Source organism: Medicago sativa, chromosome 8 (genome assembly GCF_051527215.1).
Source record: "Medicago sativa cultivar Bolivia chromosome 8, Bolivia_mono, whole genome shotgun sequence".
In the NCBI taxonomy this organism is placed as follows: domain Eukaryota; kingdom Viridiplantae; phylum Streptophyta; class Magnoliopsida; order Fabales; family Fabaceae; genus Medicago; species Medicago sativa.
In genome coordinates this window covers 38,901,852-38,925,537 of record NC_140756.1, presented here as the reverse complement: position 1 = coordinate 38,925,537, position 23,686 = coordinate 38,901,852, and the positions used below count along the sequence as shown (strand labels likewise).

At 35.8% G+C, this 23,686-nt stretch overlaps 2 protein-coding genes and 1 long non-coding RNA gene across 4 annotated transcripts; 1 reads left to right on the top strand and 2 right to left on the bottom strand.

The window, feature by feature from the left end:
- Nucleotides 1-1,583: 1,583 nt before the first annotated feature.
- Nucleotides 1,584-6,336, top strand: LOC146898993 (uncharacterized). Its single transcript, XR_015021651.1, has 3 exons — nt 1,584-1,917; nt 4,265-4,348; nt 5,523-6,336. It is a non-coding gene; the product is annotated as an uncharacterized LOC146898993 (long non-coding RNA).
- Nucleotides 2,905-7,924, bottom strand: LOC146898992 (G-type lectin S-receptor-like serine/threonine-protein kinase At1g11330). Of its 2 annotated transcripts, XM_085733164.1 has the most exons (8): nt 7,835-7,924; nt 6,613-7,224; nt 4,948-5,055; nt 4,666-4,847; nt 4,106-4,316; nt 3,691-3,928; nt 3,448-3,598; nt 2,905-3,372 (listed from the first exon to the last, which is right to left on the bottom strand). In XM_085733164.1, exons 2-8 carry the CDS (start codon nt 7,091-7,093, stop codon nt 3,055-3,057), a joined length of 1,689 nt encoding a protein of 562 aa, XP_085589290.1. In that variant the 5' UTR covers nt 7,094-7,224; nt 7,835-7,924; the 3' UTR covers nt 2,905-3,054. The 2 variants fall into 2 exon arrangements, with proteins under 2 accessions (XP_085589290.1, XP_085589289.1); XM_085733163.1 differs by lacking the exon at nt 7,835-7,924 and having other exon boundaries at nt 6,613-7,828.
- Nucleotides 7,925-20,554: 12,630 nt separating this feature from the next.
- LOC146898991 (putative cysteine-rich receptor-like protein kinase 30) lies at nt 20,555-21,595 on the bottom strand. The gene is made up of 3 exons (XM_085733162.1): nt 21,345-21,595; nt 21,102-21,252; nt 20,555-21,025 (listed from the first exon to the last, which is right to left on the bottom strand). The coding sequence occupies exons 1-3, from the start codon at nt 21,431-21,433 to the stop codon at nt 20,705-20,707; spliced, it is 561 nt and encodes a 186-aa protein (XP_085589288.1). The 5' UTR covers nt 21,434-21,595; the 3' UTR covers nt 20,555-20,704.
- Nucleotides 21,596-23,686: the final 2,091 nt, after the last annotated feature.

Here is a 23,686-nt window from a genome sequence, read left to right as displayed (position 1 = left end):
CAAAAAATACGTTTCTGAAAAATAACAGCACGCAAAATCGGGCCCCGATTTTTACCATTCGGGCGCCGATTTTTCCAGTACCAAACTGCTCCCAAAGACAGCCAAAATCGGGCCCCAATTTTTGCCATTCGGGCCCCGATTTGTACTTTCAGCAAACATCAATTTTTGGCCTCCAAACTCCAATTTTGAGTCACTTTCACAACAGCATAAAATCTAATGACTACCCAACATATAAAATTCATAATTAATAATTTATATAACATATAAATTCATAGTTAATAATTCATGAGATATTAGTATTATTACTCCATCCATCAACAACAACATAGTCCTCAAGGTTGTAATAAGCAAACATCTAAACATCCACACTAGTCATATGGCGTTGTATCCCATATATACGGTGTCACTGATTGTTCGTGTCATTGATCAATTTGGACAATTAATGATAATCCAATGATACTTTGAACCAACTTAGTAGGCTTCATTAAAGAATGCCGAAATTTCCGAGTGGTTGTCGGGTTGATAACAACACAAAACCAAGAGACATGTGAGAAGAACTGATGTCTGGAAATGGCGGTGGGCACGAGAAGTTGGAAGAGAACGGATTATTGATTCCTCAATCATAATTTTGGGGGAATCGAAACCAGAATCAGGATGATGGTTCTATTCTTGCACCGTCTCAACGCAAAGATGCATCATAAGATTGTCAACGTCAATTTTCTTTGCCTCTATAGTGATAGATGATTTCGATGCAGTGATTGAAGTTTTGGAAGCAGTGCCATTCTTTGCAATATGGTGTGTATTCTTGTAAGTTCCTTCATGATTTTAAAGTATGATTCATCTATACGTTGATCATCTTTTCTAAATGTTCGCATATGGGAGAAATATAATTCATGGTTGAAATGGAGTTGAAATAGATACAAATAATAATTTCAATTCGGGAGGAATAAGTCTCCTTAGAACTCATAATTCATATAACATATAAATGCATAATTAATAATTCTTGTGATATACGAATCATCATTATACAATATCCTTAGTCATCACTCATAATTCCTTCATAATCTCCTTAGCTATCAAACACATCTGCAACAAAGGTATACGTGAAAATTAAATATCCTTTTTGTTGAAAATGATCATGCAATTGATTTGTGCTTAAATTTTTTATCCTATCAGTTGAGAGAGATATTTTTTTTGAGGATGCTATTCATCCCGAGGAATTATCCAGCGAAATCATTCCAAAATATTTACGGCCCTTGGATTTATCAATTAAGTAAATATCTGAGCAGATCAATATTAAAGAGGACCCACAACCCATACACATTTGCAATGTCGTGATAATCTCGGGATGACTTTTGTCGCGACATGTATAATTTCCCATTTTTTTTAATCACAAATGTTAATAATTACTTGTTAGATTAATATGAAGCTTGGCATTCTAGGACCTTCAGAGTTTATGTATATCTTTTCTCATAAGGGTCCAAATTTTCATAATTTATTGCAACAGTTCTGGTCTCGTTTGGGAAAAGTCAAGTCCCAAGTTCTATTATGAGTGGGTTTTGAACCCTTCGTCTGGTAGGTAGGATTATTTTATTTTCTTGTCCTTGTCTTCTCGCTCTTTCTAGGTAGATTAAGTTCTAAAATATGTCAATAGAATAAACAGACAACAGTGATGTTATCAACTTTCCATTACTTATCCTTCAATGATTGTGCTAAAGTACACTGATCTATTTTTCTTTTCTTTTAAAAAGAAGTGTTGAAGAAAGGTACTCTTGTGGAAAATAAAGATTACGCTGGTCTGATTGAATTGGGTGGGACATGAGATCTGATGAGAGCCAAATAATTACTTATCTTGTTGTTCAAAGATGTGCAATGCATTGTAAGATTTGAAACTGAAACCACCCTTCTTATGTCTTGGTGAGTATTTTTTTTTCTAGCAATCAAATTAAATTGGTATAAACTTTTTCAATTCATAATCTATCTGAAGGTGAGAAAAACACAAGGAGAAGTTAAATTGTGTTTTCTTTTTTTGAAAATCTTAAGTTTGAATACAAAACAGAGTATAGAAAGATAAACAAAGAAGAGAACAACACAGGCAATTATCTTGGAAAATTTCGGGAAGCATTTCCCTCGCGAGAACTAGCATTTCCCAAAGTGTTTTTAGGTCATGAAACCTTGAACGTATTCTCTCTCAAAACACAGCCAATGAGAAACCATGCCCTATTCTCCCATTAGAAACCTTTCGTCTCTCTCTTCTCTCTTGTCACCCATCATTGCTCTTGTTGACGTGCATTCTCGCTATCATTGTCTTCATCGTTCTTGCTGTTTATAAAACATCGTTCTCTCTCTTGGGTTGTACTTGTACATGTTGTCGTTCTCATTGCCATTCTTGTCGTACCTGTCGTTGTTATCGTTGCTATCATAAATATACTTTTGAAAACCAATTAATTGGTTTAAGTAATTAGTTGTTAAAATTATAAATGTATTCTGTAACTGTGAAAAAACATGATTGGAAGGAAGGTTAATGTATATCATATGGCAAATATTTGATGCACATGAACCACCACCAACCATCACCCCCAATTACTAATCAATCATCTTTCTACTGTTTTCATTTTAGTTGCAACTTAAGTTACAATTAATTACTGTTGTCTTGATTCTTTATTATACCCCAGCATCGAAATTGTCGAAGGAAAAGAACCGTAATATATAATCTTAGGAAAAAAAATGCTTTGGTCCTATCTATTAATATGAGAGCATATCACTAAATGATATGAACACCAGAACCTGCGAATGAATAGGCTACCGAGAAACGGAGGAAGAGACTAGTTAGTGGGAGCAAAAGATGAGTGTGTGATGGTGACAGACTAAGAATTTAAAAGTGATTGGTGACGGACTAAGAAATTTTCTTTTACAAGGATTATGAAAAATCTGATATAGACTTGACGAGAACTCTGAAAGTATACATATTAAGGACCATTGTGAGATTTTATTTTTTTACACAAAATGAGTATGTTTTATAAACCAAAACCATATACAAGCGATGTTTATTATTTATATTTTCCCTTCTTCACATGAAGTAGAAATTGCTGTCGTAGAATATGTGTCCGTGTCTTGCCCTTTGGAAGATGTTTCCCCCTCAAATATTTCTCTTCGAACATAAAATGCCGGTCTTTTTGGCAAGTTTGTGAGTTCATATTTGTTTGTTAACACAGATATAACATCAGACATTGTAGGTCGATCAATTGCATAATGCTCTACACATAAGAGACCAACATGAATGCACCTTTGCACTTCATCAGGAACAAATGTGTCGTTTAATGTTGGATCCATTAGCTTTAGATACTCACCATCATTCCATAACTCCCATGCCTATTAATAATTTAATCTAATTAGGAACAACGAGTAATATTTATTAAAAAAACTCGATGAAAGTAACTGACATACATGTCCTATTAGATTTAGTGGGCGATCAAGATCATAGAAGCTATTGTTTTTTCTCCCAGAAACGATTTCAAGAATCAACACTCCGAAGCTATAGACGTCAGACTTTGTAGAACAAACTCCTTCCATCGCATATTCTGGAGACATGTATCCACTACACACAAAATTCATAACTCGAAAAATAAATAAAGTTTTCACAAAATCATCAATAAAACATTTGAAACCATAAAAGTCTAGAAAACTCACTATGTCCCAACTATCCTGTTGGTATTTACTACGGATTCCTGTTGTGTGAACATTCTTGCCATGCCAAAATCAGAAACTTTTGGGTTCATATTCTCATCAAGAAGTATGTTGCTTGCCTTCAAGTCTCTATGAATGATTTTGAGTCTTGAGTACTTATGAAGATAGAGCAATCCTTGAGCAATTCCTTCTATTATGTTAAAACGTTTCTTCCAATCTAGCAGCTTCTTTTTCGTACAATCTTCTCAATGAAAACATAATAATTAATGTTAAAATGTATATTAATCAAAGATAGCAAACCCTAATGTTATTTACTTTTCCATGGCTAACTAATAAGTAAATAAAACATGATAATTACTTGTTTGTTTTAAAGTTAGAATAACACCACATACAAATATAGACTTCAATATATTCTCACCAAATAGGTAGAAATCCAAGCTTTTGTTTGGCATATATTCATAAATTAGAATCCTTTCTTCTTCATGAATGCAACAACCAAGTAGTTCTACCAGATTTCTGTGCTGAAGTTCACATATAAGTACTAATTCATTTTTGAATTCCACAATTCCTTGTCCAGATGTTTTTGAAAGCCTTTTCACAGCAACTTCTTGCCCGGTTGCCAAGATTCCCTGAAGTCGTAAAACAAAAGGACTAAATTCAGGTGCATTTCTTTAGATTATTTTAATACTTTTCTTAACAGTTAATGCATGTTTTCTAGGTGTAACAACAAACGATGCCAAAATTATGAATTTGAAGAAATCATGGAAATTAGAATTAAAATCCATACAAAAAGAATAAATACCTAAGAACATACCAGAAAAAAGCATATAAGTTTTGTCCAAAACAATAATCACCAACCATCGAAAACAATTTTTCCACATTATAAACATTTGTTTGCAACATGAAGATGGTTACAACAAGCTTTTAAACAAACTTAATCATTGATGTATAATTAATGCAGTTGAACTTTAAAGTCACCTTATAAACAGGTCCATAGCCTCCCTGTCCTAACTTGTTTTCAGGTGAAAAGTCCATAGTTGCTTCCAAAATTGATGCATAGCTAAAAAATTTTATATCATGTCCCTTGAAGTCATCTTCAAGATCTTTGATATTATAGGATTCAATGGAATCCGCCAAATCCTTTCTTTTACTTTTCTTATCTACATAAAAAAAAAAAAAAAGACAAAGATAGAAAGTAAAGCCGTAAAGGGATTGGATTTAGTACATTTGGACTAGACTATTTTTCAAGTATCCATATACCTTGTAGTGCATATTTTTGTTTCTTTTTGGCTAGGCATAAAATGATTGGGCATAATATGAGTAAAGCAGCTACGATTGCAGAAGTTATCCATATCCACTTATTTACACCTGCATTGACGGTAGACAATCAATTTGAATTGTGATATAAGCATATTCATCTATAATTTTTTATTTTTGGTCTTATCTTGATATAAAACCCTAATCCTATCCTTCAAATTCAAAATCCTCATTTATAAATATGACTTTTGGAATCTTCATGATTATATTTTCCATCACGAGTTTAGTCACCTGAGAAAACTATACCCTCTAACGTTCAAACACTTATAACTTCACTTGACTAATCCAATTTCAATATCATCGGTTGCGATATATCTCTAGGAAAATCCAGAATCTTATAACAAAAGCTTGTTGATGTTTCATTTTAGCTAAGTCATTTTTGTTATTGTTTCTAACATCGATCAATAGAAATATATCTCTGACACCTTTCTATTTTATGTGTTTTTTAGGTCTTGTGAAACAAAGAACATTTTTTTTTCAACCTTTTCTTAATCAAATTGCATTTTTTGCCAATTAAGGTACAAGACAAGTTTTTAGATGTGCAGCTGTGTTTGGGGGAGCGGTTTGTTGGCTAGAAAGCAGGGGCTGTTTTTAGCTTGGTGCTGTGTTTTTTGGTGCAGTTTTTTCCTGTTATGCCCGTCCTTTTTTAGCGAATGCGGTGCGGGGTGTTGTAATGTGTTTTTTCAGACCAACTTTCATCTTGAGAGTTTGATTTCTATTAATAATATTGGCTGTTAAAAAAAGGTACAAGGCAAGTTTGTCCTTTTTTTTTTTTTTTTGAAGAAGCTAAATTAGCTCACTCAAATTGATACCAGAGGGGATCGAACTTGAAAAGTTTTTTCCTGTTATGCCCGTCCTTTTTTAGTGAATGAGGTGCGGGGTGTTGTAATGTGTTTTTTCAGACCAACTTTCATCTTGAGAGTTTGATTTCTATTAATAATATTGGTTGTTAAAAAAAGGTACAAGGCAAGTTTGTCACTTTTTTTTTTTTTTTGAAGAAGCTAAATTAGCTTGAGACTTTGAGGAGGAGCACACTCCCAAGTCCCAAGCCAATACCACTAGACCAACCCAAGTGGGTTGGCAAGTTTGTCACTTAAGGACATTGGGTAGTTTAATTATTTATTTTGAATAGCCATATCCTATGATCCATAGGAAGGAGCGTAAATAAGTTAGGATGGGTTAGGCTTTGTAAGACGTAAGCATGATCAGTTCAAAAAATTCAATCATAAGTCTGGTTTATTACTTGTCATAGGCATTTTTTTAGTTCCTAGTGTGACCTTTTTGGAAACCTTATATGATTTGTACGGTTACTTAATGAGCTATATCATATCAATTTCTTTAAAGATGTAACGTTGTAATATCTTTAAATAGACTAATTGGTTAATATGCAAAATATATTCAACCAATGAAAATTGTTACAAAAAAGAGGGGATCATCACCAATACCTCTTCACTTGAAAGAAAACCTATAACTAGGCATAACTAGGCAAAACTGCACTTAAATTGTCCTTAGATTGACACTGATTATCTAATGGCTGAAGGAAGAGACAATGTCTACAGTGGAATAAGCGGTAAATAATCACTTAAAATGATAATATAAGTTACATACCATGGGAATTCACAGCTGATTTAGTTGGTTTTACCAAGGCGTAAAAGGTATCCTGATTATCCAAATCAACATCTTGTGTCGAATTCCATGAATAGAATATACATCCAGTCCCATTAGGATAAAATTCTTGGAATCCATTGCAACTACAATTTCTCCAACATCTCATCTTGCAATCACTGTAACTATAAGTCACATCCCATTCTGATGTTGTTGCATTGTCCAATTTCTTTGGTGCTCCCGCCTTTTTCTGAAAAACCTCACCAGTTTCCCTACAAGTTGGTATATCCTCCCATTTTTGGCACCCTCCATCACTATTATATCCATAACACATATCTGTATTTACAATATCAACATTATTGTGTCCATCACCACCTACTAATCTCCCCTTCTCAGTTAGGAACAATCGCATAAACTTTCCATCTTTAACTGTGAAAGTGAAAGACCCTTCAGTCTTGTTAGAGACAATAATGTATTGATACATATGTTGAACATTCGCTGGAATGTTCTCGAATAATCCATTGCTTCTAAGTTTTCCGCTTTTCCAATACACTTTGCCGCGTCGCTTGATGTTCAATTCCCCTTGTCTTGGTTCCCATTCAAGACTAAATTCACCTGAATTTGGTAGGGAATCAGTCAACCATGAACGCAATGACCAATTATGTCTTGTTTTTCGATTAACTCCCAATTTCATCGTTGGAATCAAAGTGTCATCGGGATAATCAAAACTCTGCCATAATACACTCTTTGTCCCATTTGTGTGAATTTGTTGAAGCACAAAGTTACCGGTGTCTAACATAGTGGCGACAGTGTTGTTGGAGGGTTGAGGTGAAGAATAAATGATAATTGGTAATTTCCTATTATGAGATTCTATTTTGAGCACTCCAGTGTAGTCTAGTGATAAAACTGCTGAGTTTACGTCTACGGGTTGATTTCCATTATAAATCCACACTCCTGTGTTATTAACAGTTCTTATATTCAAGTAACCTATCATTTGTTGCTGATAATTGACGAATAAAAGACAAAACTTGCCTTGTTGAGAACATAGCTTAGATTTGTACTTTAATGTATCACCTGGCTTCAAACTATCATTTGTTGCTTTAACACAAATGCTAGTAGTAGTACTCCACCACATCCATAAGTATATCAAAACAATTTGTTTCATTATTTTAAAGCTTATTATGATCGATGAATATTGTTTAAAAAAGAAGAGAAATATACTTACCAAACCCGAAGGAGAATAATTTAAACTCTTAATATCTGCACTGCCCAACTTTGGATTGGATTGGAAAAAGAAAAGAAAAAGATCTGCACTACCTTTCTTTACAACTTTTTTAAAAGGCAAAGGAAAAGATCAGTTAACTTTAATAATTGAAGCATGCGTAATCTAAAGATAATAATTTCCTTGTTCACAAGCAGGGGCGTAGCCCTTCATATGGGAGGGGTAGCCTTGGCTACCCCAAAAAAAAAAAAAAAAAATTCTTGAATTGGTCGGTATATATTTATATCCGGCTACCTCAAATAATAAACATTGAGCTACCCCAAACAAGTTCAGTTGCAAAAACTAACATAAATAATAAAGTAAAAAATTACTATATACATGATTGATAGATTTATTTGTATTGGTTTGATGCTTCTGGTCTCAATAACAACAATAGAGAAACATTTTTTCAACAATAAAAATTATCAAGACAATAGTCATAGACAAATTAAATGGACAATGAGTTTCTTGCAAATAACTTATAACTTATTTATTTACATTTGAAAATACATTATTAATCTATTATTAAACAGACAATTATGGATGAAATTGGGTTCTTGAAACGCATTTTGGCCAACGTTTCTAAATAGCGATTTATATGATAAGTTCCTAAGATTTGTTAATTTTAGTCCTTAATTTTTTGCCCGCTGCCATTTCATTTGAGCCTGAATAAAATGCTCAAGGGAGTCTCTAACACAACACGCAAAAGATGTAATACGGCTACGGTCATAGAACGCGGTGTGCACATTACACTTCAACCACGTCTCGATCGGTTTCTCCCAAACTGAGTTGTTACCTTGCACTCTATTCTGCCCGTATTGCACAACCGATGGTGAATGCCGTTTATGAACCTATTGCCATTGTTGCCATGCATCTAGTGCTGTCCTCCCAATGATAGTTGAAGTGTGATGAGCGTCATTCTAAATGGCATCATTACGTGCAACCCAATTTAATATGTTTATTTTTAAAAAAAAAAAAATATTTCTTCATTGTTATTGTTTTAGCAGTGCTCCCCTGATTAGGCACCGGTGACTTTGTAACATACTTTGGGTGGTTCTCTTTTTTGCACGCCTTGTGCGATTTAAATCACTCTCGTGTTCGTAATATAATTCATTTTGGCTTGTTAAAAAAAATTCTTCTTTATAGTTGGCCCCTGCGTAAATTTTCTGCGAGCTTCGCCGCTGTTCACAAGGGACCTAAGTCTTGCTAAAAAAAAGGACTTAAGTTACATTAGAACGTGTAAAGTTACTTTTGAACTATTTTTTTACCAGAAATTAAGGTTTTTACCCTAAAAACACTGTTCACTGTTCAAGAACTAAATCAGAAGCAGAAATGAACAAAGAATATCAAAAGCCTAAAAAGACAGAAAAATAAGCTAAAAGTGTGCAACTATGGGTTTGGCTTATTTCTCTAAAATCTTCTTCAGAAGCTCTTGAACATCAGCATACTTCTTGTCCATATCTTTTCTGTAGTTGTCTTCTCTGATCTTGGCTTCTTGCATGTCAGCTTCCAACTTTGATATCTTCAGCTTCTGCTTTAGTAGCTCTGTTTCCAGCCTCTCATTTTCTTCCTTGAGCACCTTGTTCTCCTGAGCTAGAGCCAGGTTAGGTGCAACAATCTTTTCCAGGATCTCAGAAGGAATGATCAGATGCAGCTCCTTAGGCAGGAATTCATCAGGTTCTCTGCCTCTGATACTGAGTGGATTCTTCACCCAAGTACCAAGAACTTCTACATCTCCAGCATTCTCTTCAATTCCATTCAACCAATCTTCCAGCTTCTGCTTGGCTTGCTCTTGAGCCTCTATGCAGGAATCATGCAGCGCTGAAATCAGGTTGATGACCCTTTCCTTGATCCTTCTCCATTGCTTCTGATAGCTTATTGTATGACCCAAGTCATTTCTACTTGCTATCAGTCTGAGAACTTCAGAAGCAATATCTTCCCACACATCTTTTAGTACTTGAGAATCCAGGTAAATGGTGGGAGTTGAAGGTTGTTTAGAGGGTTTTGGAGGGGCTAGAGGAACAATTGGTAGGTTTGATGAAGATTGGCTAGTTGATGGTTGGTCAGGAGTGGGGTCAACTACCATATCAGAGGCATGATCATATTGATCATCCTCAGAGTCTGTGTCCATAACTTGAACTGGTGAAGAAGATATAGAAGCAGGGGTTAGCTCAGGAACAATGTGTTCAGGAGCGGCAGTTTCAGGTTCAGGTTCAGGAGTGGGTTTAGTAACTGGTTGTTCAGGAACAGAATGTTCAGGAACGGTCTTTTGAGGAATTGGTTGTTCAGGAACAGATGGTTCAGGAACAAATGGTTGTTGTTGTGGGGGTGATGTAGGGAGTGAAGATTGAGGGGGTGAAAAGGCTTTATCTGGTGAAGGTTTTTGTTGTGGGGGGTCTTCTGAAACAACTTTATCAGAAGCAGCTGCTTCTGAAGTTGTCTCAGAGGCTTTCTCTGGAGTTGTGTTAAAGCCAGATTGGGGTAGTTCACCTAGATAATGACTTTCTAGGTGATCTAAAAGAGATGTGTCTTCAGAAGGAATAGAGGATGTGCTACAAGATGTGTGAGAAACTTGATGTACCTTAGATAACATTGCAGAGTTATCTACTGCTTCTGAAGTTTCAAGATTCTGAACTAGCTCTACATTTTCAGCAACAGCTTCATCCACTATTAGAGTCCCCTCTCCTTCCTGTTCTTTCTCAAGTTCTTTCATGGCTTTCAGTTCTTGCCTATTTGCCAAATAGTCATCAGAAAGTTCCTTAGCCATTCTCTTCATGGCTGGAGTCATTTCAACCATGGGACTTTTCTTGTCAACAGGAGCCTTCTTCCTTTTCAGCTTTGGCCCAGCCTCTTCTTCTTCTATCTCTTCCCAAGCTTCTTCCAACCTTTCTTTACGATAAACGGTTTCAGCTTTTCCTCTCTTTCTCTTAGATACCTTCTGTTGCTTACCCTTATCAGTAGTTGCTTCAGATGTAGTAGCACTCTTAACCTTCTTTACTTTAGCAGGAACAGCTTCCTCCTGAGTGCCTGCATCTTCTTCCAAGACATACTTAGCAACTGATTGAACTAGGAAATCAGAGTCACTTTCCATAAAGATGGGAGGAAAGTCCCTGATTATCTCAGTTTCAGCAGTTGTCATCTTTAACCACTTCTCATCTTTAGGGGCTGTCTTAAATAGGTGCATAGAGTGCAATGTCTTGCTACTGATAGTCTTCTCTGCAGTAGAAACTTCGAAGCATTTATCAGAAGCATCCCTTGTCTTTCTCAATAAATCTAGCACTCTCCCTTGATGAAAGATCTCAGAGAGCAATCTTCCATAGGGCACTTGTTTCCTTCCTTTGACTGTGCCTTCATTAATAGCCCAGCATAGATGATCCATTACATATCTTGGGAAGTTTATCTTTTCCAGATTTGTCATGAAGTAAATTGCAAGCTTCTGTTGGTTGTTGGGTTGATCAGACCCACCTGCTCTTTGAAAGAAGCAATCGTTACTGAATTTCACCAACATTCTGTTGTGAATCTCCATTACAGAAGGCTTAGCATCTTTGTTACCACCCAGAAGAGTGTTGTAGTAGTTTTGCAGCAGGACATCATCCTTCTTAACTATTTCTTGAAACCTTCCTTCTGCATTCATTCTACAAGCTTTAGCAATTATCTCCTCTGTGATGGTTACGGGAATACCCATCACTTCAGACCTTATCTCAAGGCTACTGAAGGAAGTGGGATTCAACTCTATCTCCATCTTTCCTTTCTTCGATCCAGCTTGTTTACCTGCTACCTTCACAGGCTTTCCATTGACGATTTCAGCCCTTAACCAGAAATCTTTGACCAAGTTCACATACGTTGGCCCATTTAGCATCTTGAAGTATCCGGATAGCTTCTGAGTTTCTACATATCCTTCCATGTTCACTTCGTACTTCTTAAGTGAAGTGAAGTCCACTGGCGATTCAACTTGGACGATTAAGGATTTCCATGGAATATCCATAGTCTTTTCTTTGTAGACTGACCCAGATTCTGTTGCGCCTTGCTTGCTTGAAGTAGATTTTGAAATTTTAGAGCTTGATGATGCCATTTGATAATGATTGAAGAAGATTTAGAGAATTTAGGGTTCTAAGGTTTTTGTGCTTACTTCGCAAGAGGTTTGAGAGCAAAATGTGTTTGTTGTGAGTGAGTAGTGTGTGAATTGAAAGAGTGTTTAAGAGTAAAAACGTTTGCAATTCAAAAGAGACACACAAACATAACATTAATGACAAAATTGGGGGGCGCGTGAAAAGTACTTTCAAAGCTATTAAATCATCATTGCCCTTTTAGTTATACACCAATACATACAGGCCACGTCAGAAGTTCACAGAGTAACTACCAAGTTAGTGGGCCAGAAGTTACTTTAAAAAGTAACTCCCAACGTTTCCACTAATTCAACTATTCGAAAGCAATAAATCCAGCTTCTGGACTTCAGATGCTGACGTCATCATCAGAAGCGAGTTTTCCTCAGAACCTCAATAAAGAGCTTCTGATGAACTACTGCTTCTGAACTAACTTCAGAACCTAAAATCCTATTCAGGAGCAAGCAAACTTTAATCAGACACGTAGTGCATGTTCAAATTTTTCTTTATAAAATCAAACCTTTCAACAGTTAAAGGCTTAGTAAATATATCAGCCCATTGATTTTCAGTATCAATGAATTGTATATCTAAAATTCCTTTTTGAACATAATCTCTGATAAAATGGTGTTTGATTTCAATGTGCTTGGCTCTTGAATGCAAAATTGGATTTTTAGACAAACAAATAGCAGCAGTATTATCACAATAAATGGGAATACTGTTAGCAATTATCTGATAGTCTTCCAACTGATGTTTCATCCAAAGTAGTTGAGTACAACAACTTGCAGCTGAAATGTATTCTGCTTCTGCTGTAGACATAGCAATAGTAGTTTGACTTTTGCTAGCCCAGGATATAAGATTATCACCCAGAAATTGACAATTGCCACTGGTTGACTTTCTTTCAATTCTATCACCAGCATAATCAGCATCACAGAATCCAATTAGCTTATAATCTAAGGATTTCCTATAAAGGAGTCCAAGATTAGTTGTTCCTTTCAAATACCTGAAGATTCTCTTGACAGCAGTCATATGAGATTCTCTAGGATCTGATTGGAATCTTGCACACAAGCATACACTGAATAAAATATCTGGCCTAGATGCAGTGAGGTATAACAAAGAACCAATCATACCTCTATACAGCTTCTGATCTACTTTAGCTCCTTCATCTTCTTTGCTTAAGGTGCATGTAGGATGCATTGGAGTGTTCATCACTTTACAATCTTCAAGTTTGAACTTCTTCAGAAGCTCCTTTGTGTACTTTGATTGATGAACATAGACTCCATCTTTGCATTGATTGATTTGAATGCCAAGGAAGAACTTCAGCTCTCCCATCATGCTCATTTCAAATTCATCCTGCATTAACTCAGAAAATTCCTTGCAAAGAGATGCATTAGTAGAACCAAATATTATATCATCAACATATATTTGCACAACAAGAATATCTTTCCCAAGGGTCCTTCTGAAGAGTGTAGTATCAACCTGTCCTCTTTTAAAATCATTCTTGATTAAGAAATTACTTAGTCTATCATACCAAGCTCTGGGAGCTTGTTTCAAGCCATATAGTGATTTCTTCAGTTTAAAAACATGGTCAGGATATTTAATATCCTCAAATCCAGGAGGTTGCTTGACATACACTTCTTCTTCTATGACACCATTGAGAAATACACTCTTGACATCCATCTGATATAATATTATGCCATGATTAACTGCATAGGAAAGAAGTAACCTGATTGCTTCCAATCTTGCAACTGGAGCAAACGTTTCAGTGTAATCAATGCCTTCTTGTTGACCATACCCTTGTGCAACAAGCCTGGATTTGTTTCTTGTTACTTCACCTTGCTCATTCAGCTTGTTTCTGAATACCCATTTTGTTCCAATAATGTTCTTGTGCTGAGGTTTGGGTACTAGATCCCACACATCATTTCTTTGAAATTGATTTAACTCTTCTTGCATAGCTAAGATCCATCCATCATCTGAAAGTGCTTCATCAACTGTTGTAGGTTCAATCATTGAGATTAGTCCAATCATTGACTCTACTTGTCTGAAATGTGATCTTGTTCTTCTTGGACTATCTTTGTTTCCAATGATTAGCTCCTCAGGATGTGAATACTTGTGTTTGAATGTGTTTCTGGGAGGATCTGCTTGATGTGAGCCATCTTGTGCTTCATCAGAAGCAGTTTCATATTGCGCTTCTGATGTGGGTTCAGCTTCTGGACTATCTTCAGATTCAGCTATCTGATCAGGTTCTGGGGTAGCTTCAGGAACCTGTATCTCTGCAAAACTTTCATCTTGCTTTGAAGTTTTATCTTCAAGCTCCTTGTCATCAAATTTAACATGCATAGATTCTTCAACACATAGTGTTTCTGAATTATACACTCTGTATGCCTTTGACCTTTCAGAGTAACCTAAAAAGATTCCTCTTTGGGCCTTGGCATCAAATTTCTTTAGGTAGAGCTTGTTGTTCAGAATGTAACATGTACATCCAAATTGATGAAAGTAAGAGATATTGGGTTTTCTTCCTTTAAAGAGTTCATATGCTGTTTTCTCCAAAATAGGTCTGATATAGATCCTGTTTTGAACATAGCATGCTGTATTCACTGCTTCTGCCCAAAAATGTTTTGGTAAATTGTTTTCATGAATCATGGTTCTGGCCATTTCTTGTAAAGTTCTATTCTTTCTCTCTACAACCCCATTTTGTTGTGGTGTTCTAGGAGAAGAGAATTCATGGAAAATTCCATGTTTTTCACAAAAAGCTTCAAATGGCTCATTTTCAAATTCTCCACCATGATCACTTCTGACTTTCAAAATTTTTGATTCTTTTTCAGATTGAATTTGAGTGCAGAAGCTACTGAATACATCACACGCAACATCTTTACTCTTTATGAATTTCACCCAAGTCCATCTGCTGTAATCATCAACAATGACTAATCCATATTTACTTCCATATAAGGATGCAGTACTCACTGGTCCAAATAAATCAATATGAAGTAGTTCTAAGGGTCTTGAGGTTGAAACAATGTCTTTGGATTTAAAAGATGATTTCACAATTTTTCCTTTCTGACATGCACCACAGAGTGCATCTGAATGATAGTCAATGTCTGGTAGCCCTTTGACAAGTTGTAACTTACTAAGCTTAGAGATTAACCTCCAGTTAGCATGTCCCAACCTTCTGTGCCACATCCATTTCTTATCATTCACTGATAGAAGGCAAATCACCTTCTGATCAGCCAGTTCAGAAAAATTGATTTTATAGACATTGTCAACTCTCTTTCCCTTGAACACAATGGATTTGTCTTCCTTGTTGATTACTGTACAGTTGGTTTTCTCAAAAAACACATCATAACCATTATCACAAAATTGACTAATGCTCAAAAGGTTATGTTTAAGACCATCTACCAACCATACATTATTAATTGAGGTAGAGGAATTACCAATAGTTCCTGTACCTATGATCTTCCCTGACTGGTTGCCTCCAAACTTCACATTTCCTCCCTCTTTCATTGTTAGGCTGAGGAACATGAACTTCTCTCCTGTCATGTGTCTTGAGCAACCGCTGTCTAGGTACCATGATCTTTGCTTTGGCGCTGCTCTTAGACATACCTGCATTATTGACATTTTTAGATTTACGTACCCATTGTCCTATGGGTCCTGGAAGGTTAGTACTTAAGGCTTTACTCTTCTCTTCTTGTACCTTGCGCTGTGAGTTGGATTGCTTCTGATTAACCATCACCTTAGGTTTTGGTACTTCAGAAGCAGTAACTGTCTTCTTCTGAAACTTAGACTTTAGAATCTCAGGTTTTGGTTTCACCAGACTCTGAGGAATAGGTTCTGATCATTTTAGGATCCTAACCTTTGAAGTCTTGGAATCAGATTTGATCATAGCCTTTGACTTAGAGTTCTTTGGCCTTGAAGTAATCTTAGCCTTAGAACCAGAAGCTTCAGGTTCTGATTGAACTACAGTTTCCAACTCAGTGCCTTCAGGTACAAAGAAGGTTTACAGACCTTCCTTGATGCATTCACAACAAGATTTTAGACTGGTTTTCTCAAGTTTCACTTCTGGAAAACCAATTCCTCTGCCATTGTTCTTGTAAATTCTATAAATCATAGAAGCCACTCTGCTTCTGTCAATGCCAGATATAATAAAATCTTCAAGAGCAATTTCATGGTTACTTAAAGGTTTTTCATTACACTTTTCTTGTAGCTTCTGACATAAGAACCTGAGCTGATCTTCATATGTTTTACACATGAAGTCAAAGCCCCTAAGTCCTTGTTCAGAAGCTTTCAGATCCAATAGAGTTGATTTTTGCTGTTGTACCAAATCAGCATATTTTTCTTTTAAATCCTTCAACTCATTGGTTCTTACTTCAAAGTGTGTAAGAAGTTCTTTAAGTGACTCAACAAGTTCATTTCTGGGAATTTTGGAATATACCTCATTTTCATCTTCTGAGTCTGAATCTGATCCAGCTTCTGAAGTTGCTGTTGCTACCAACCCAACAGCTACCTTTGCATCTTCATCAGCTTCATCTTTATCAGATCCAGATTCACTTCCCAAATCATCCCAGGTTGCCATTAAACTCTGCTTAATCTGCTTCTTGTATTTGCTTGGTTTGAATGTTGATTTCTTTGACTTGTCCTTTGATTTTTCTATCTGAAGATCAGGGCATTCAGCAATGAAGTGTCCAGGCTTCTTACAGTTGAAGCATCCCTTCTGATCTTCTTTCCTTGAGCTTCTGAAGTTACCCTTTCTGGCTTGAAACTTTCTGTTCTTCTTGGCCAGATACTGAAGTCTGCTTGAGAGCATAGCCATCTCAGCAGGATCTGGTTCAGAATCTGAACTAGATTGATCTTCCTCTTCAGATTCAACCACTTTGAGCGCTTTTGATGACTTGCCTTTGGATGGAAGAGCTATTGATTTACTCTTCTTAGTAGACTCATGTTCATTAAGACTTAGCTCATGAACTTTGAGGGAACTAACAAGATCTTCGACACTTAAAGTGTTTAAATCTTTAGCTTCCTCAATGGCAGTCACCTTTGGTCTCCATCTTGCAGGTAAGCTTCTGAGAATCTTGCTTACATGGTCAGAAGCAACATAGCTCTTCTTCAGAATTTGTAGCCCAGAGACTAAGGTTTGAAACCTTGAGTACATCTCCTCAATAGTTTCATCATCCTTCATCTTGAATAACTCATACTGATGTACAAGCATAAGGGCTTTAGCTTCTTTGACCTTCTTGCTCCCTTCGTAGTTAGAACAGAGTGAAGCAAACATAGCTTTAGCAGTGGATTTGTCACTCATCTTCATGTACTCTGTTTTGGGTATAGCAGTGACAAGAGCTCCTCTGATAATATGATGCTTCTTGTAGAGTTTCTTCAGTTCAGGAGTATGTTTCTTTCTATCCACAGCAGCTCCTTCTTCATCAAGGGCTAAGTCATCAACACCATCTTCTAGAATATCCCATAGTTCTTCATCTAAGCTCATGATATAACTATAGAAGTTGGTTTTCCACCAAGAAAATTCTTCAGCATCTCCATTGAATTTTGGAATCTTCCCAACACTGGATTTCTTACTATCACTATAGTCATGTGAGACATTTTTATAGCTAGTATCACCAGAACCAGAACCAGTAGGAGTAGACATGTTTTTCTCAGATCTTTGACTGTTACACGGTTAAGTGAGGCACAACAGACCAGAGCTCTGATACCAATTGAAGGTGAGAAAAACACAAGAAGGGGGGGTTGAATTGTGTTTTTGGAAAATTCTTCTTTTCTCCTAAAAACTGAACACACTAATCAGAAGCTAAGTGAGACAGCTTCTGAAGTGATTATCAGATTCTATATGCAGCGGAATAAAACAGAGAGAGAGAAGAAGAAAGACACAAAGCAATTATACAGGTTCCTTCCACAAACCGGAAGTAGTCCTGTCCCCCTTGCACTTCCAAGGAGAGTTCACTATGAGTAATATCTGATTACAAATGCTCAAGCACACAAGCAAGAGACTTCCTTTGCTCAAGCACACAAGCTAGAGACTTCCTTTGCTCAAGAACACAATCAAGAGACTTCCTAACTAAACAAAATTACACAGAAAATTGTTTAAGGTTGAACACTTGATATACAATCAGAGGTGCTCACAATACAAATCAGATACAGACTCAATGGACTTAAGAATTTCTAAGATATAACTTTGAGACACAGAAATTCTAAGTGAATGCAGAACAATTTCAGCAGAGGTTTGGCACTTGTAAAAATGTTGTGAGTCTTTCGTTCAGCGTTCTTGCATTACCAAATCTCTAGGTCTTCACTCCTTTATATAGAGGTGTGAAAGAGACGTTGTGAAATTGCCAGCACACCAAAGAGTCGTTGTTGAAGCTTGATCTTTCACCAATGATATTTTGCCTGATTTGGTTGTTGTCCTATGAAGAACAAATTTGAAATCCATTCCTCATCCAAAGGAACATCTAAGCAGGCGAAGCCGTATTCTGGAGCTGTTTTCTTGTCTTGTAGCGTGGACACAAAACAGAGTAGTGGAGAACGTGGTTGTACAATTCGTACAAAGTACAATGTCAACGCTTTCGTCCAAATTGCAAGCACATGCCTTCAAACACCTTTGAAATAACCGTTGCAATATTACACTAATTTTCTGCTGTGTTTTCGAATCCAATAGACAGCTTTTGCAATGTAGATTCTTCAATCTTTGAATCTTCTGCAAATCCAGTTGATCTTTAGCTTCTGGTGAAATGACTTCTGATGAGGCAGCTTCTGATGATACAGCTTCTGCAGGTGCAGCTTCTGATGATGCAGCTTCTGATAATGTGGCTTCTGATAATGTGGCTTCTGGACCTCTTGTCTTCAGGAGCACTATTCTTCAGGAGCAGCTTGACTTCAGGAGCGCTTTTACTATCTTCAGGAGCAGCTTGACTTCAGGAGCGTATTGCCTTCAGAATCACCTAAGCTTCATTTTCTTTTGCTCTTTTTTTGCTCATTCAGAACCAATTAATGATGTAACTTTTTAACTGTGGTCCTGTACACTTGAACAAATATTAGCTAGTCCAATTTACAATTTTTAATACCTTGTTATCATCAAAACTCTTTAAGGTTCATTGTTAAACACATTTTGTTCCAACATCATTCTCGGTGAACAGAGAAGTTTTTCAAGGTTAATTTTAGCATTTTGTATGAAAATAAGTGGGGACCTCAGTTGCCCGTGCTTGCGCGGGATACACACCTTGTTTAGTCGTGCAATTGAGCATTTTCCTTAGCTTTGCATCCATTAGCTATGGAATTTGCAACATTTACTATGCATAACAGTTCTTCTATAGATCCTTCAATGTCAAGCAATCTAATTAGTTCAGTAAGGCTCAAGGCAAGGCTTTCTGTGATGCAATCAACATTAGATTGATGAACAAACTAATAACAACACGTACCTGCTTGTTTCTAAATTTATTATTGAAAGGAGAAAAAGTCTGAAGGCAAAGGCTCATCGATCATAGAAATGTACCCCTATATGTGAAGTGCCTTTGTCCCTAGATAATATCAAGAGAAAGTAAGAGATTTAATTTTATTATTATTGTTTTAACTTCAGATAACTTAACTTTGAAGTTTAAAATTAAGTAGTAATTGAGATGATGTAAAGGACATATATGGACAATATTTAAGTAATAGAGAGATGGAGATAAAAAGTGTGGTATGATAGATGTGATAAATTACTAAGAGTGTTGCTATTTATCTAGAGAGTTTTTTTATCAAGAATTGATCAAGAAAGGGTTCAGGCAATGAAATTTGTTATTGGCCTGAAATCATGGGAGGTAATGGGGTGTAATTAAGGAAAGGTGTTAACAATTCCACTATCGGTAAACTGTCGTGATAATTATTAATGTCATTGTATCTATCTTTTCCCAATTACTAGTGTGATAGGAAAGCAGAGATAGAGAAAAAACAAGGTGTTGAAGAGGTGTAAAAAAACAAAAGGGTGTACAATTGTACATATATAACTGCTCATATTGAAATATGTTCTATTTATGTGAGCAATAATCTTGGAGTAGATGCGATATGAGTCAATGTTCCCGGATTTCCAAAGATGAAAACACCACATCTATACCTAAAACTTTAAAGCATTATGTATATGGGTCATCTTTCTTAACAAATCACACTTGCAACCAAACATTTATTTTAACTTTTTGAGTCACTTGTAAGGTCAGTGAAATTTATTCTTAATTTCCCCTTTTCCATTTGGTTTTACCACTTCTTGATTTTGTGAAAGCATTTTTTCCAATGAAAAATGTTAGTAAATTGTTGTTAGATTAATATTTACTTTTTCGTTCGAGTTTCCTCCTGGTTTAAACTCGGGACCTTCAACTCTTTATCCTTTAGTTCAAAACCGAGCTAGCTAACCTCCCATTTGTGAAAGCAATTAAACTAAAAAGATATCCATTTTCGTGATTGGCATGCTTTTTAAATAGGAGAGATAAGGGATTGATTGGCAAGCTTTTTAGAACCCAATTTTTATGGAACTAATATGTTATCTTCCATTTATAAACAAAACTTGTTAGAAAAGTGATTGGTGATGGACTAAGAAATTGTTTAACAAGGATTATGAAAAATCTCGTATAGACTAAAATATATTAACGAGAACTACCATGAAAAAATACATTAAAAGGAACATTGCGAGTATACTTTTACAGACACAGAGGAAATGAGTACATTTCATAAACAAAAACCATATTCAAGCGATTTTTATTACTTATATTTTCCCTTCTACTTCACATGAGGTAGAAATTGTTGTCGTAGAATAGGTATCAGTGTCTTTCCCTTTGGAAGTTGTTTCCTCCTCAAATATCTCTCGTCTAACATAGAATGCTGGTCTTCTTGGAAAGTTTCTGAGTTCATATTTGTTTGTTAACACAGATATAACATCAGACATTGTAGGTCGATCAATTGCATAATGCTCTACAAATAAGAGACCAACATGAATGCACCTTTGCACTTCATCAGGAACAAATGTGTCGTTTAATGTTGGATCCATTAGCTTTAGATACTCACCATCATTCCATAACTCCCATGCCTATTAATAATTTAATCAAATTAGGAACAACGAGTAATATTTATTAAAAAAAACTCGATGAAATTAACTGACATACATGTCCTATTAGATTTAGTGGGCGATCAACATCATAGAAGCTATTGTTTTTTCTCCCACATACGATTTCAAGAAGCAACACTCCAAAGCTATAGACGTCAGACTTTGTAGAACAAACTCCTTCCATGGCATATTCTGGAGACATGTATCCACTACACACAAAATTCATAACTTGAAAAATAAATAAAGTTTTCACAAAATCATCAATAAAACATTTGAAACCATAAAAGTCTAGAAAAATCACTATGTCCCAACAATCCTGTTGGTATTTACTACGGATTCCTGTTGTGTGAACATTCTTGCCATGCCAAAATCAGAAATTTTTGGGTTCATATTCTCATCAAGAAGTATGTTGCTCGCCTTCAAGTCTCTATGAATGATTTTGAGTCTTGAGTACTTATGAAGATAGAGCAATCCTTGAGAAATTCCTTCTGTTATGTTAAAACGTTTCTTCCAATCTAGCAGCTTCTTTTTTGTACAAACTTCTCAATGAAAACATAATAATTAATGCTAAAATTTATACTGCTCAAAAGTATAAAACCAAAATTCTATTTTAATTTTATATGGCTAGCTAGTGAGTCACAGAGAACATGAGATTTACTTGGTTAATTTCAAATTAGAACAACTAGTTAATTTAGTGAACTATCAACAATTATTACAGAAAATGTTAACTTAAGAAAACTCAAGTTTTGTTGTAATTGTGCTTTAATTGTTACATAATAATGAGCACAATTTTATGAATTTGTCCTAAAAAAACATCACAAACAAAATAGACTTCAACAAATTCTCACCAAATAGATAGAAATCCAAGCTTTTGTTAGGCATATATTCGTAAATTAGAATCCTTTCTTCTTCATGAATGCAACAACCAAGTAGTTGTACAAGATTTTGAAGGTGAGAAAAAACACAAGAAGGGGGGGTTGAATTGTGTTTTTCAAAAATTCTTCGTTTCTCCTAAAACTGAACACACTTGATCAGAAGCTAAGTGAGACAGCTTCTGAAGTGATTATCAGAATCTATATGCAGCGGAATAAAACAGAGAGAGAGAAGAAGAACGACACAAAGCAGTTATCCTGGTTCCTTCCACAATCCGGAAGTAGTCCAGTCCCCCTTGCACTTCCAAGGAGATTTCACTAAGAGTAATATCTGATTACAATTGCTCAAGCACACAAGCAAGAGACTTCCTTTGCTCAAGCACACAAGCAAGAGACTTCCTTTGCTCAAGAACACAATCAAGAGACTTCCTGCTCAAGCACAACTGCAAGAGACTTCTAACTAAACAAAATTACACAGAAAATTGTTTAAGATTGAACACTTGATATACAATCAGAGGTGCTCACAATACAAATCAGATACAGACTCAATGGACTTAAGAATTTCTAAGATATGACTTTAAGACACAGAAATTCAAAGTGAATGCAGAACAATTTCAACAGAGGTTTGGCACTTGTAATAATGTTGTGAGTCGTTTGTTCAGCATTACCAATTCTCTAAGTCTTCACTCCTTTATATAGAGGTGTGAAAGAGACGTTGTGAAATTGCCAGCACATCAAAGAGTCGTTGTTGAAGCTTGTTCTTTCACCTTTGATCTTTTGCCTGATTTGGTTGTTGTCCTAAGAAGAACCAATTTGAAATCCATTCCTTATCCAAAGGAACATCTATGCAGGCGAAACCGTATTCTGGAGCTGTTTTCTTGTCTTGTAGCGTGGACACAAAACAGAGTAGTGGAGAAGGTGGTTGTACAGTTCGTACAAAGTACAATGTCAACGCTTTCGTCCAAAAATTGCAAGCACATGTCTTCAAACACTTTTGAAATGACCGTTGCAAAATTCCACTAATCTTTTGATGTGTTTTTGAATCCAATAGACAGCTTTTGCATTGATGATTCTTCAATCCTTGAATCTTTGCAAATCTAGTTGATCTTCAGTTTCTGGTGAAATGGCTTCTTATGAGGCAGCTTCTGCAGCTTCTGATGATGCAGCTTCTGATGATGTGGCTTCTGGACCTCTTTGTCTTCAGGAGCATTATTCTTCAGGAGCATATTACTAACTTCAGCAGCGACTTTACTTTAGGAGCGCTTTTCTTCTTCAGGAGCGAATTGCCTTCAGGAGCACTAAGCTTCATTTTGTGTAGATTCCTTTACCTCTTCATTTGCTCATTCAGAACCAATAAATGATGTAACTTTTTAATTATGGTCCTGTACACTTGAACAAATATTAGCTAGTCCATTTTACAATTTTTAATACCTTGTTATCATCAAAACTCTTTAAGGTTTATTGTTAAACACATTTTGTTCCAACAATCTCCCCCTTTTTGATGATGACAAACAATAATATTTAAAAATTGATCAATTGTTGTTAATCTAATTAACAAGTTGACTTTGGGGTCCTGAGGTTTGTAAGCTCAGAATCTGAGGTTTGTAAGCTCAAACTCCCCCTGAGTCTGATAGTCTTTAAGGTGAGGTTTGCAAGCTCCCCCTAAGTTCTATCTAGGTTAATTAAATTCATTTTACGCACAATTAAAATTATCAGAGATTAAAAAAAATTGAATCATTGAAAGAATTAACTTATAGATAAGAAGAATGGT

Coding starts and splice junctions, on each gene's coding strand:
- LOC146898992 (XM_085733163.1), bottom strand. CDS start 7,774: ATGAAACAAATTGTTTTGATATACTTATGGATGTGGTGGAGTACTACT. Junction 5,056..6,612: donor ATCAGCTGTGAATTCCCATG/GTATGTAACTTA, acceptor CCGTCAATGCAG/GTGTAAATAAGTGGATATGG. Junction 3,929..4,105: donor CTTGGATTTCTACCTATTTG/GTGAGAATATAT, acceptor TTCATTGAGAAG/ATTGTACGAAAAAGAAGCTG.
- LOC146898991 (XM_085733162.1), bottom strand. CDS start 21,433: ATGAACCCAAAAATTTCTGATTTTGGCATGGCAAGAATGTTCACACAA. Junction 21,253..21,344: donor AACAGGATTGTTGGGACATA/GTGATTTTTCTA, acceptor TTTTGTGTGTAG/TGGATACATGTCTCCAGAAT. Junction 21,026..21,101: donor CACTAAATCTAATAGGACAT/GTATGTCAGTTA, acceptor AATTATTAATAG/GCATGGGAGTTATGGAATGA.